General features: G+C 38.5%; 1 protein-coding gene across 1 annotated transcript in view; it reads right to left on the bottom strand.

Moving 5' to 3' along the window:
• Positions 1-14,389, bottom strand: part of LOC122661902 (probable ubiquitin-like-specific protease 2B) — a 98,681-nt gene that overhangs the window by 38,724 nt on the left and 45,568 nt on the right. The window contains exons 8-9 of the mRNA XM_043857413.1: positions 7,365-7,406; positions 6,329-6,475 (exon numbers count right to left, since the gene is read on the bottom strand). Of these exons, the coding sequence (XP_043713348.1) occupies positions 6,329-6,475; positions 7,365-7,406 (189 nt within the window). The remainder of the gene's footprint in view (positions 1-6,328; positions 6,476-7,364; positions 7,407-14,389) is intronic.

The following is a 14,389-nucleotide window of genomic DNA, read 5'->3' as shown; positions in this document are numbered from 1 at the left end:
CAATAATGGGCAGTCAACCGGGAGGGGATCAAAGGAAGACCCAAATATTTTACAGGGAGGGAACCAAGGGAAAAACCCGAGATCTCCAGGAGGGAAGCTTTGAGCACTTCAAAAATACCCGAGAGAAAGAGAAAAACTTTGCAGAGGTTGACACAGAGGCCAGACAAGGCCTCAAAAAGGTTCAAACAAAAAATGGTGGATTTGACTGAAATGGGGTCAGCTTTGAAGAAAAGCATGAGATCGTCTGCAAAAGCTAAATGGGTAAGGTTTAGGGCCTTGCACTTGGGGATGGGAGTGATGACCTTTTGATCAGTACTAACTTGAATACATCTAGACACCACTTCAAGAGCCAGGGTGAAAAGGTAAGGGGAGAGGGAGCAGCCTTGGCAGATGCCAGTTGAAGAGGGAAAAAAACCCGCAAGGCAACCATTGATAAGGACAGAAAAGTTGAGGGAGGAGATACAGTGGTAGACCCATTGTATGAAAATAGGAGGAAACAACATTTTATTCATAACATCAACTATGAAGTCCCAACGTAATGAATCAAAAGCCTTATGAATATCAACTTTCAAGAGTGCAAAGGGGGTGATTTTTCCTATCAAAACCCCTAACAATCTCATGACAAAGAAGAATATTGTTAGAAATGCATCTACCTGGGACGAAAGCTGATTGGTTTTCACTAACAAGGGATTCAACCACAAGCATAAGGCGATTTGCCAAGATTTTAGCAATGAATCTGTAAAGGAGGTTGCAGAGGGAAATGGGGTGAAAATCCGAGAGGGAAGAGGCTCCCTCTCTTTTGGGGATAAAACAGATGGAAGGTATTATTTGTGCCATGGATCTGGGAGGGGCTGAGAAAGAAACTTTGGAGAGCTTTTGTAAGGTCTTCATTGATGATGTCCCAACAAGCAGTACAGAATCCCATGCTAAACCCATCACGCCCCAGAGAACGGTTTGCCTAGTAACAAAAATAATATTGATAACAGAAAATAGGACCAGACAACCAGGAGAGAAAAATTGGATCGTGGATGCTCTGTTTTTCCGGCCACACAGCCTTGTTCTGCTCGGTTCTGTACGATCTATTGAATCTGGTGGATTTGGAATGCTCTACTCTGTCCAGGTAAGCGTCTGCTTACTCCTCTATATCAGAGAGGGAGGGAAGGAGGGAGGGAGAGAACCTAATTTTTCTCAGCCAATTGAATTTGAGACTTGGAATTATAAACAGCATTCTGCATTTTCTGAATCCACAAATTTACTCTGTGCTAGTTCTCAATTCATCAATCCAAAACCTGAGAGTGAGTTTGATGCCATCAAGTGACAGACTAGACGACTGCCATAACAACCATTCACTAGGAAGATCAATAAACAAAGCTGCCTTGGCTAATTCTTGAGCTTCGTACACTTGCACAGAGCCAGATCTTTGTTTCAGTGCCCAAAAGCAAAGCCCAAGCCCCAGATTGAGCTATATAGCAAAAACAAGCTTGAACCAAGCAGTAGGCTACTTGGTTAGTCCAATGCATGCATCCTGTGCAGAAACAACTCCTAAATGCCAGTTACTTTTGTGCCACGTGAGAAGATGATTCTGCATTCTGACCATTGAATAGATACGGAATTCCTTGGATAGACCACATATCAAATTATGTAGCCCATTCCATATGGCCCACCAAAGTATGGGGTTTTTCTCCTGGTTGAACATGGTTCCTATTGTTCAAACAATCCCAAACAAAAATTATAATGCAGTACTAACCTTGAACCGAAGAAATCCAGCGGAAGATAAAGGAGTCATGAAACTATAAAGCGGCTAAATTTTAGAAACTTAAAGTTAGAAATAGCAGAAAACGACAACTAAAGTGAGAAATAGCGAGTGGAACCAAAATAGAAAATGGAGAATGAAACAAGTAACAAAAGAAGCAAAGTAAGATGGAAGTATAGAAATAGAAACTAGAAGAAAATAGCAACTATACCATGAATGTGAAAACAGAAAACTGACCTTCAGAAAAGAAGAAGACAAGAATAAGGAAGAAGATACAAGATACAAGATAGACGGAGGAGGATATGAACTAGGCTTCCTACCAAGAACTTAACTATCATCTCACCAGTTGATCGGGCTGTAATTATGCATTGAATTTCTATTTAATTGTTGGTTCCAATTTAATATCTTTGGTTTAATTAATTCCATTTTGCAATGTAATTGTGATTGCAGGGTGTTACATGGTCATGCGCATAAAAGATGCTGAATGGAAGGATTTGAAGCAATCTAGGCACCGGTCTACCCATGGATCGACTCACATGTGATCAAGGGTGAGATGGGAAGAAGTTTCACTGAAGACCCAAGGGCATTGAAGAGATTTCACCTCAAATTAGAAGTATGACCAAGAAACTGGGCAACAAAGGAAAATCAAGCACAAGGGGATAACCTTAATTTCAGAAAATTAGGAAATTTTCAGAAGATATCCGATATTGGGCTCATATCGTCCGGAACATTAATTGGAGAAACTTTAATTCTCGGATTGGATCCATCCGGGGCTAGGATGGAGAGATATTTTCAAAAAGAGGACTTTGACCAAATTTAGAATTTAGGTTGATTTTTAGATTTAAATAAATAGGTTAAATTCTCTCTCTCCTTCTTTAATTCTATCTCTCTCTCGTCTAGTCGTCCCTATCACTCTCTCACACGGTTCTCTCTCTCCTACCTCTCTCACATCTTTCTCTCTCCAATCCCATCCCTCCTCAAATCTTTCAATTCCACGGTTCCCGTTGTTTTTTTTTTAATTCTTTTAATCCCTCTCTCCCATGTGCTTCTCTCTCCCATTCAATCTCTAATTCTACCCACTCTTAACCACCTTACCCACGTAATATATTTAGATCCCAGATAGCAGCCAGAACCAGAGGCGGATTTCAGCGACTCTCTCCCCAGTCTCGTTTTTTTTTCTCTTCTGCTTTGAATTTATTTTTCTGTTCTCTTTTGGAACGAGAAGAACAATGATCGATTCCGCATCACCATTCACCCTACGTATTGTTTCATGGAGGATCGTCACTGCTGCCGTTTGTTGATCCACACCATGATCGGCTAAGTCTTCTGTCTACTTAGGTTTAGATGAAGTTTTGGTTTATTATTATTAGATTTCTAGTTGTAAAGCATACTTGATTGTTTGATGTTAAAGGCCCCTTCCCCTGTGGATGATTTTTAATAGTTAAATCAGTTTAGAATATTTGTCTTTGTGATTCACTTGTTCTATTCAAACAATGGTTTCTCTGTATGTGATTTTTGGCAAACACCGAAGATAGCCTTTAAGCAATCAAACTAAGCTTGCTAAGCGAAAGCAATAGACGATAGTGCTTCACAGGATAGGTTATACTTAGGGTAGCCTGGAATCATATTTCTTTTTGTGGTTGCATTGGAACTTGTAGTTTTAGTAAACCGAAGTATGCGCCAGATATTAGGTAATAGTGCCAAAACGGATTCAAAACCTAAGGATAGTTTCTTCTCATTAATTCACTTCTTTGTTAATTAGCTTTTACATAGTTTTAATTTAGTTTTAAATTTTGCAAATTTGATTTTCAAAACAACATTCACATCAAGTTTAGTAAATTTAACCTTCCAGTTCCCCGTGGATTCGATCCCTTCTTACCACTGTTCTAGCAATAATTTAGGGTTAATTTTTTATCTCATAACGACACGATCACCAGTCCAACTTGAAATCCCACCATGGGCTTCACTGCATCTCACAACAAAGGAGTTGTGAATTTCGCAGAAATCAACAAGCATTAATTTAACGAATTGTTAAAAACGGTGGTAGTGAGTATGATCCCCCACTCGATATTTATAACTTCACAAAAATAAGCAAAATAGGACCCCCCCCCCACCATGGAAGGAGGAATCCCGTACAACCTAAAAAAAGAGCATCCCAGTGTACGAGGCTCCTGCAACTGCAGGCTCTAGGAAGGGCAGATGTACGCAGCCTTACATTTGCCCCTAAGTTTTCCATAAAATAGAAACCCTTCTAGAACTTAACACAATAGAAATAATGGATGGATTGAAGCATATCTATCCAACCCTTCTAAAAACACTACTAATATAGAAACTAGCACTAATCCCGTATATGCCTTAAATCCCTCATATTTGGGATTATAGAATTGGTCCATTACAAATTAAAATAGAAAACCCAAATATACTAAGCTCATGGCCCATATAACCCATTGGACACTTCAAATTAAATGTATTAGTCCATTCTTGGTCCAGTTTGACGGCGTGTTTGCTGCTTGCCTTCTTGTTCTTTTTAACAGTATCAATTCAAGTTTTAAAAAAATGTTCTCTTTTTACAAGTGACATTTTATTGACAAAAAACGAAGGTAAAATAAACCACCAACAGGAAGCAAACCATAACCAATTTACAACAACAAAAAAGACAACCATCCTTGAAAATACCAACACATCACATAGGAACACAACTCTTGAAACAATTCATTTTTCAAGAAATCCTCATAGCAGTATCATGAAACATGGATAAGAATCATCTGAAATTATTCACACATGACTAAAGGATGATGTGGTCAACATATCTGCTGAATCTAGGTGCTAACAAAGCTGCCAGGCAGTAATAGCTACCATATCAAAGATTTTCACACACAGGAAGTGTAGGAAGCATACCTCCATATGTTCTTATGTAAAACAAGATTGATATGCGAAGCTTTATTACGATCTTTTGGCTGAAGGTTCTAATCTAATTGGTCTTGCAAGCTTTTAGGCACAAGGATTTACAAAATGGAATCGTGATCCAGATTGGTCCTGGCAAGACTTGACCATTTTTGAATTGGCCAATAAATCAGCCAAGGGAATCAGCTTAAAAAAATAAATTAATAAAAATGTGGGTTTCAAGAGTCCTCGCCTGCCCCACCCTATCAGTCTTCCCCTCTCCTGCTGCAACACTTGCCCCCACCGCTGCTTTCCCTCCCCCCTCTCTCTCTCACTGCAACACCACCCACCACCCCCGCCGTTTCTCTCCCTCCCCTCCCCCTCCCCCTCCCCCTCCCCCTCCCTTTACGAATGCAACAACCCTTCCGCCTGCTCCCATCCTCACGACACCCCCCTGTCGTCCTCCGCCCGCAAGCTTGTGGTCATCGTTGGGACCGATTGACAGAGTTGTCATATATTGCTTGCTGGGTAGATGGAATATCAAGTGGCCATTGAAGATTTGGTCACCCAGCATGATCATCAGAAAATCTTCCACCAAGCTTGACAATCAGAAAAATGGTCACTGAGCCATGGGTCTTGTGGGCCAGGCCCTTCGTAGGCAAGTCACTACAAATCATCTTGGCCGACAAGACAGATAACCAGAGCAAGAGCCCTTCATCGACAATCAAATGAGTCTGCAACTCCAAACCATATGATTGCTTTTTTTTAAATTGGTAGATCAGGACATGTGTCCATCATGCGTTGTGATTATACATTCATACTACATGTCTACAATAACATTTAAACAGATCAGATTGGATCGGATCGGCCGCTCCACATAGACCCATTCTATTGGTGAGGATAGGGATCTGCCTCGGCCAATCCGATTCTGATTTTTAAAACTATGGTTAGGCATGAATCACCTCAATATGTTTGCCAGAATTAAGCAAGTGAAGCCATCACAAGCTTATGCCCAATTCAAATTCCCAAAGTAAGCAATCGAAGTCTACTTGGGCAAAACAAGCTCATTGACAGCCATAAGAAATAAGAAAAAGCATTTAGATTGGATGCGATAAGTATGGAACTTCTTGCCAACTGAAGATACTAGTGAAACTTGTGCATGAGGAATTCTTTGCACCAATGATTCTGTCTCTGAATTTTCATTAAAAAGGAGATAACCCAGTATGAGTCCTGATTTAACAATATCCTGGAGTGTGGAAAGGAGTGGATCCTAATCTTCAGCATTTGTTCACAAAGTTCCCACCCTCAGATTCGAGTCACGACCTCATGCCGGAAACCCGAGTCCTTACCATCACACTATTGATGTCCCTTCTCTCTTTGATTTATAATAAAATTCTAATATTACCTACCAAAGAAAGAACAAGAAGAAAATGGAGAAGATATTTTTCGATGGTTCCATTAGTTTCATCAAATTGTTTACCAGACCAGAGAATAGATAAAAACTGTCACACATCTGATTAAAACAAAATAATCCCGGCCAAAGTATAAATATAATACCAGTATCATTGAAGGCGAAAAAACAAGATCAAATTACGGTGCTTTCAAACCTCAATTACGTCCAAGAACAAAGAGAGCCAGAATGCTAAAAACTACAATAACTGAGTATACTAAAATGTCTGCACTGGAACTTACTTAATATAGAAGTCAATAATAGTATCATTGATAAATGTCTCCGGTTGTAGTAGCTCGACATCTCTCTTACCAATAGAAACAGCATCGGGATCCCCTTTTGGATAGATAACATCTTCAAAAGCCACACTAGAACTGAAATAGTTCACTCTAAATCAGTATATATTACAAGAAAAAATAGCGAAAAAATTAATCAAAAAAAATAAAGGCAGATGTTATGGGAAAGAACAGTTCAACCTTAGCATGCAGGTAGAACATCAAAATATATTTCTCAATTTAGAAAGAAGCCATTGGAGACATATACTTATACAGAAGCCATCAATTACTGTTAAAAATATATTAGCGAAAATGCAATTCAACTTGCAATTCACCAACCGGAAGCATATTAATTCACACAGATTAAGGCATCTTTAGGGAAAACATTTAGCAAGTTCATCAATTAAAAGTCTGGTATTATAAATACAATGACCATAAACCCACAAAATACTAGAGGCTGAAGGTATCGAAGCCCTCAAAATAATGCATCGGTAGAGAATGCCAACAATAGCAAGTATCCCGGTGAACAGCCTTTTGCAAAAATGTCCTTGCAAGCCTTTACATCCAATGCAATGAGATGTTCAAACATGCAGCCAACCACAAGCCTATCTAATGGAATATTACTACAGACCACATCAAAATAAACTAACCACTAAAGATGGAAACTATCAGCCTTTCAAAACAAGAGAAAATGGCAAGACTGGTTTAAGGCTATAATTGAGAAAAAAAGGGTCCCCAAACAACCATCCATCAATGTCTCTAGGAGTCCACAGCTAATTTTTTTGGACTAATGGTGTGGATCATTAATTGCGACACTGCCTCCTGGATCTATATATTGCTCATGCTTTTTGATTTTTAATAAATCTGGCTGCTGATTACCACAGGTGGGTGGGGGGAAATTGAATCACAGAACTATCTTGATACAACATAAAATCCAGGAATAGCAAGAAAAGAATTATGTTAAATTGGCAATCAATGAAGGAAATGGAAGGGTTTCACTTACTTAGAAAGGCTATTTCGACCCCTGAAGTCATCTACTTCAGCACTGTAAAAATAAAATAAAACAGTAAGAATTGAACCAAAACTAGACAAGCAGCACAAAACTTAATACCAGTACCTTCCATGATACAGAAAATATTGGAATTGCTAAGCAACAATTTATCCATAAGCATTTCAGATTCAATCAGAAACAGCTGGAGTTTATATGAATTCATGAAATTTATGAAAAACTTGAATGTTACAAAATACTTTTACCAGACGCAGTTGTGTAAATCAGAAAATATCAACTGCTACTGACAATAGAAGGCAAATGTGCACTCCAGATACACCCATTACCTTGCATAAAGCAATTGTGCAGGGCATGTCATCATTGATCATTCATTCTATTAGTTATAGGTATTATATTCGCACTCGGATTGGACAGAATGGACTGTACAGAACTACCCATCTGTCATATTGATGTAGTCCTAGATAGGAGTAATCCCACTAGGAGCCAGGGTAATGGGTTCACCTAACAAGCCTGGCTGATTGGGGCAGCTTAGGCTAAATAGGGCAGAAATTAGGGTTAGGGTTAACTACTGGTAATGGGGTTTATAGGGTCTTAATATGCAGGTTTTAAAGGTCTTAATGAACTAGGTTTGGTTAGGTTTGAATAAGTTTTTAAATTTCAGAAATTTTAGGTTTAGGGTTTCGGGTTTTGGGAATGAAGGGGGAGATGAGATTTAGGGTTTAGAGCTGGAATTAGGGCTGGAGCTTAAGGTCGAGTATTAAGGGCAGTGTAGGGGTGTTTCGGTTGTAATATGGGCAGATTTTGATGGTTGGATTGCTCTGGGTGATTTTTAGGGGTTTAGGTTTTAATGGAAAAGGAAGGGGCTTAGGGTTTTGATTGAGGAGATGGGTTTGAGACTACAGTCGAGTGGAAGGGTTGACTCAATGATGCTGTGATTAAAATTTGAAAGCAAACAGTGGAGGGAATAGGGCTGGACTGATTATAGAAGAAGCTAGGGTTTATGGGATCGATTAGGTTAGATGGGGGGGAAGAAGAGAACGATAACTTGCAGAAACTGTAAACACTTACTGGATTTGCAGATCTGCAATGGTAGCTTGAAGAAGCATGATTGATTGAAGAAAAAGGACCTCCCGATCTACAAGATGCAAGGAGTCACCAGAGTCCACCAGCCCTCACCCTTGATATGACTCACAAGGGCTCCTTGATATTACCCACAAGGAACACTCTCAAAAAGCAAGCAGCAGCATAAAGAAACGATTTTTTTTAAGTATAATAGGTGGGGGAGCCTCTCCCATGATTTTTTATTAAATAAGAGGCCAAAGGCCTTATTCCTAAATCTATTACAAATTAAATCTCACTTAAATCGTGGAGAGGTGGACCAATTTAAAAATAACTTAAAAACTTAAAAGAAAAGACTTATCTACCCCTAATGACTTAAGACAACTTAAAACAACTTCAATAAAAGAAGATTCCCTACTAGCCAATAGGATCACTTCACATAAATTAGACCAATTGAACCAATTGGATGCAACCAATTTAAGCCGGTTCAATTAAAAACACAAAATAAAAACTAAGTATAGAGCTGAAATAAACTAAACTAAGGCTCCTACTAAAACCCTAGGCTTAGGGTGGCTTCTTCAATTCGAGGAGACTAGGATCTGCATCACATATCCTTTCCACAAAAGGCAAGAGATGCATCCATTAAGCCTGTAGCTGCTTTATGAATGCAAGCATGTCTTGCGCTTGTGGGCCTTTAAGCGATTTTATGCTTTATTCAACTAAACAAAAGAAAAATCATTGTCAACCATTGCAGGCCTAGTCTGGTTGAGCAAATAAAGCATACTTCATAGTTTCTGCACATTGGCTAGACTATAGAACAATGCAGGAACATGATCTCAACACATTGAGATGGCTTGATCTTTCAATTTGGATCTTAGATCTGAATTTTATTATGTGGATCAATGTAACAATACGGTCCTAAAATCGTAAATAACATTTAATTAATAGCAATCTTATTATGGGGCCCAGTGGTAGATATTGATTTATGTGGTTGGTAGTTTTATCGCTTTGGTAAGTCGTGGACAGTAATTTAGTTCTTCTATTTATTAAGAGACCTATTGCAGTTTCCAGTTCTAGGATAAGCCAATTTACGAAATAAGAGTCATTAGTTAGAGCCTGTTCTTTCTCTTCTGGCTTATAATTATGTAGCCTCCCCCTGATTTATGGTGAATAGAATGAATTGAATTTTGGCTTTGGAATATTGGTGGTTGCTCAGTAGGTTTTCTCTTATTCTAGTCCTTTTCTTTCTATCTTCTATTTCTCCTTTTATCCTCCAATTGATATTTTAATCTTTCTTCTCTCTTTTATCCATTATATATCCTATATTTTAGGATAGAGGTTTCTTCCCATTTCTCTCACAACATTCCCTGCCTTTCTCCTACCGAACCTTATTTACTCCCCCATTTACTCTCTTTCCCTCATGTGTGGCTATTCATTGGACAGCACAACAGTTTCTCTTCCCCTTGATTTTTTATACTATTGAAATGCTATAAAATTTACCTATTCACCTGCATTTCAAGTAATGCCCGTGTGAACTCGGTGACTGCTAGATGTGGACCAAATCTGATCTCAAATTTTATTAAAATTAGGGGTTTGGAACCCTAGGTTGCATTAGCTTGCCTTGGGCACCTTGGCCTCGCTTAGGTGTGCCTAATTGCCAACATGCCTGGCCACTGCCATGGCTTGTCTCGACGGCATTACAACTATAGAAAGGAGTCTAGCTGGAAGAAAAATTACACCTAACTACCCCCCCCCCCCACATCAAATTCTTCAAAAGCCAATTCCCAATCAACTACACGCTTAGCTATATCATCATAAATCCCAGGGAGAACTCTGGAATTGTAATGAAACACCCTTCTATTCCACTTCTTCCACAAATCGCAATGATGCAGGTCCAAGCATCCACAAGAAGAAGAAGCAGCCCTAAGATTAGGGCCAAGTGTTAGGAGCCTTAGTTTAATTTTTAAATTTCCATACTTAGTTTATTTATAATCTAATTGTAAACTTAGATTGAACCGGTTCAGACCATGGTCCAATTTAAGTGATTTATTCCTATTGGTTGTTAGGTGATCTTATTCTATTGGTTGTTGGGGGATCTTTTAATTTGTTTAGCTTTTAATTAATTAGTCCCACTCCTCCACGATTTCTAAAGAGGGTATGAGTTGTTTTTGTAATAGGAATTCAGCCAAGGATTCTAATTCCAAGGCTGAATGGGTTTTAGGCCAACTGGCCAAGTTATAAATAAATAAAGCATGGAAGGCTCCCCCACAATTCAGATTTCAAAACAAAACTTAGCTTTCTGCTAGCTTGCTTGCTGCCTTGCTCCATTGTGAGTGTTGCCTTGTGGACTCCATCAAGGTGAAGGGATTGGTGGATCTCCAATTGACTCGTCGCATCTTGTAGATCGGGAGGACCTAAATTCTAATCTTCAAGCTGCTGCCATTGAAGATCTGCTATTCAAGCAGTTTACTGTTTCAGCAATCATCCTTCTTCTCCTAATCCTCTAACCTAAGCCCATCGATCCCCAATATCACCCTCTCCATCAATCCTAATCGATCCACTAAACCCTAGCTCTCCTTCAATCTGTCCAGCCTTAATCCACCATTGGAATTCATTCAAATTTCAACCACCACATCCCCACAGTAACCCCTACACTCGATACTAACTTTGACCACATTTTCCAATCAAAACCCTAATCCCCCCCAACTCCTATTAAAGCCCTAAAACCCTAAAATTCCCATAGCTCAATCCCACCATCAGATTCTGTCCAAGTTTGGTTCGAATCTTCCCCTCACCATTAGGGAAGCTTGATCCTAACGCCTGCCCAAAATTCTCACTCTAAACCCTAAAACTCTTCAATCTCATCTATCCCAAAACCCGAAACCCTAATTTTCTATTTTTAAATTCTCACTCAAACCTCACTAATCCTAGCTCATTAGAATCCCCTAAATCTGCCCAGCTTTACCATATAGGATCCATCTTCATTGCCCTAAACCTAACCCTAAATTTGACCTAAATCCTCAAACCTGCCCAATCGGCCAGCAGTTTGAAAGGTCCTGGTTATTTGGCTCCTAGTAGATCCCTTGTCTATCTAGGACTACATTACCCAAATAGCTTCTGACAGTTAATTCCACAAAGCATAGAAAACAAAGTTCTCGCACAGACTCTTCTGAGAGGCACTCCATTAACAAATTCAACAAAATAAACGGATTAGGATTGCATGTATTTGTAATCTACATTTTCATGATGACAGCTTATAATTAAGCAGTGACCACTAACTCACTAAGAGGCAACATGGAGATGTTAGTTGGAGCTATTTGGGAGAGCATTAGTTTCACCATTCAAATTGAAAAAGATCTTCACCATTTTTGGAAATTTTTTTTCCTATGAGTAATCTTTTTGACAGTCTATTCTGCTTAGTCCATCAGGTTCCGTCCTTTGCTGATTAGCCCCCTTTGCCATCAAGTGGGGCATATGGAAAGAAAGGATTTCAAGGCTTTTGGAAGGCAAATGAGGAAATCTTTTGAAGCTATGATCAGATATTGGATGTTGCTAGCTGGGGTGCACATGTGCAACAATGGAACTTGCAGGAATTGCATGAAATAAGTTAAGGCTGTGAACTCAGCACCAGAGGTATTCTTGTGTAGAGAATGATTACAGCTTATCCTCACATTGAACATTTTAACTAAGTAAAACTTACTTTTTCTTGCTCATCCCAAGAAAAGGAGGAAAGGACGAAGAAGGTAGAGAATCTCACCTCCACTTGAATCACCAAACCAACGAAATTTCAGACAATTTGTTAGATAGTTCCACGCAGCTTAGGTACTTTTAAGCACAGTTCAAAATCTCGCGAAATCTCGATCGAGATTTCGGAAATTTCGGATATTTCGACCTCCTCGAAACGAAATGCCACCTCGAATCAAAATTTCTCAAAATTTCGAGATATCTCGAGATTTTTTCAAAATTTTGCGAGATTTCGAGTTTTTTGAGAAATTGCTCTACATAAATGAACATGTTTTGTCAGTCTCGGTCGAAATTTCGACCGCGACTGAGAAACAGCTCTTGTTTTGCACTTTTGCTTGGTTTTTGAAGGTGATTGATATATTGTGATTTGGAATGTTTGATATCATCTTCTTAAATCTTAACTCTTAAGTTGTTATTTGTTAACTTGTTATTGACTTGATGTCTTTTTTTTTTTGATGAATATTGACTTGATGTCTTATGTACTTAATATTATGATTTATGACTTAACTTATGAATCATTATGTTTCCAACTTAGTTCCAAGTCAATTTACTTGTTTAATGTACAATGTGTATGCGTAAATATATAATTAACTAAGTTATACATTAGGGTTCGACCGTACGTTGCCAATCAATGGTGCACATCCAAAACACCATTTTGGGTGACTATTTTTGCAATTTGAACATTTAAATGTGTTTATATAGCCTAAAATAGGGTTTCCATGAAGTTTCAGGCCTTAACTTGGCCTAAAACCCACCGAAATGACCTATCGAAACATACCAGAAAAATACAATATTTCGACCAAAATACCAAAACAAAACGAGTTCTCAAACTATGCTTTTAAGGGCTGGACTTTTCGTAAGGAGTCTCATGGCAAGCAGGTGGCAAGGGACAAAGGGATTCATCCAACAAACAAATTTTACAAAGTTCCTATTAAACTTACCCCACAGGGTGGTACTTCCTCTTTTCAGAAAGGAATATTCACATTGCTAAATGAAGAATCATTCCCTTCCTGGGTTTATTAAGATCATCCATCCACTATGCTAACCTTCCAACATATTATATCTGTTAAAGGAAGTGATCTAGTCAAAATAAGTGTTGGGATTGGTTGTACATGTATTTGGAGTATGGTGCAATGGGCTTCCTTAATTTTGCCATTACCATGGGTAGGAAATAAAAATGTGAATTTTGTGCATTTGTTGTATTTTAGTTGGTTAGTCTAGTTTCTATTTTCTTTTAGTTTCCTAGTAAAAGTTAGGCAGCTTAAAAGGTTAGTCTCTCAAAGTTCCCTTTTTTTTAACATGTGGACGTATGGTACATGAGGACAGATTTCCTCCAATCTAAGGTGGTTCCTTAGAGCCTTGAGGTGGATTCCCAGTCCTGTCTTCTATCTGTTGTGTTATCAGTTCTAGTTCTCTGTGAATTTCAGCAAATGTTTACCAAACATACAAGGGTCAGGATCTTTTCGCTGCACTTCAATGCCGTTCTGTTTTAGTTTATAACTCTGTTTGCTTAAAACTGCTACAATATTTATTGTCTGAAAATAGTGGGTTTATCTCTTTGCTACAAGTGTCATTCTGTTTTCAAATAGCATATTATCTATTACCTTCAATTTCTGGCCACCGCTTCGAAACTAAAAATTCCTTTTATTGCTTTTGCAAACCATAAACTGGTCAGAATGCCTAAAGTTCTAATCTTACCATTCATTTTGACTGAAAAATCAGAGCTGAGTTTGACTGCTCCTAATTCCTAAGAACAACATAAAGACAGTTGGACTTGTGGTTTTTAAAATATTAAATCTATGTTAAAACCCTAATTTTCCGCCTGCTGTTTCTGGGTTTTTCGATCACTTATGATCCTTTTCTACTCCAATCTGTACCAGTTATTTCGATTCCAATTGAGAATATTTAGCCCTATTTTATATGCAAAAAATAATAAGATCACAACCCCGAAATGGCTAAATCAAATCACATTCCAGCATTACTTGATTGATTGCTTTGATTGTGTGGAATTAAGGAATAATCCCGAGACTCCATCTTTAAGCCCATTCCCCAGATCCAGTAGTTAGAAGAGTCTCCTCTGAAGAACATATTATAACCCTCAAAATCTCTTGCAAATTTCAGCCAATGAAGATGTATTAAAGCCTCAGCTCACTATTCATCCAAAGAAAAAAAAACAGCCTCAGCTCACCAAACAAGACCAGTGTATAGGAATAGCA

This window comes from Telopea speciosissima, chromosome 5 (genome assembly GCF_018873765.1).
Source record: "Telopea speciosissima isolate NSW1024214 ecotype Mountain lineage chromosome 5, Tspe_v1, whole genome shotgun sequence".
Taxonomy (NCBI): domain Eukaryota; kingdom Viridiplantae; phylum Streptophyta; class Magnoliopsida; order Proteales; family Proteaceae; genus Telopea; species Telopea speciosissima.
The sequence above is the reverse complement of the archived record's forward strand: the minus strand, read 5'-3'. Positions and strand labels throughout refer to the sequence as shown.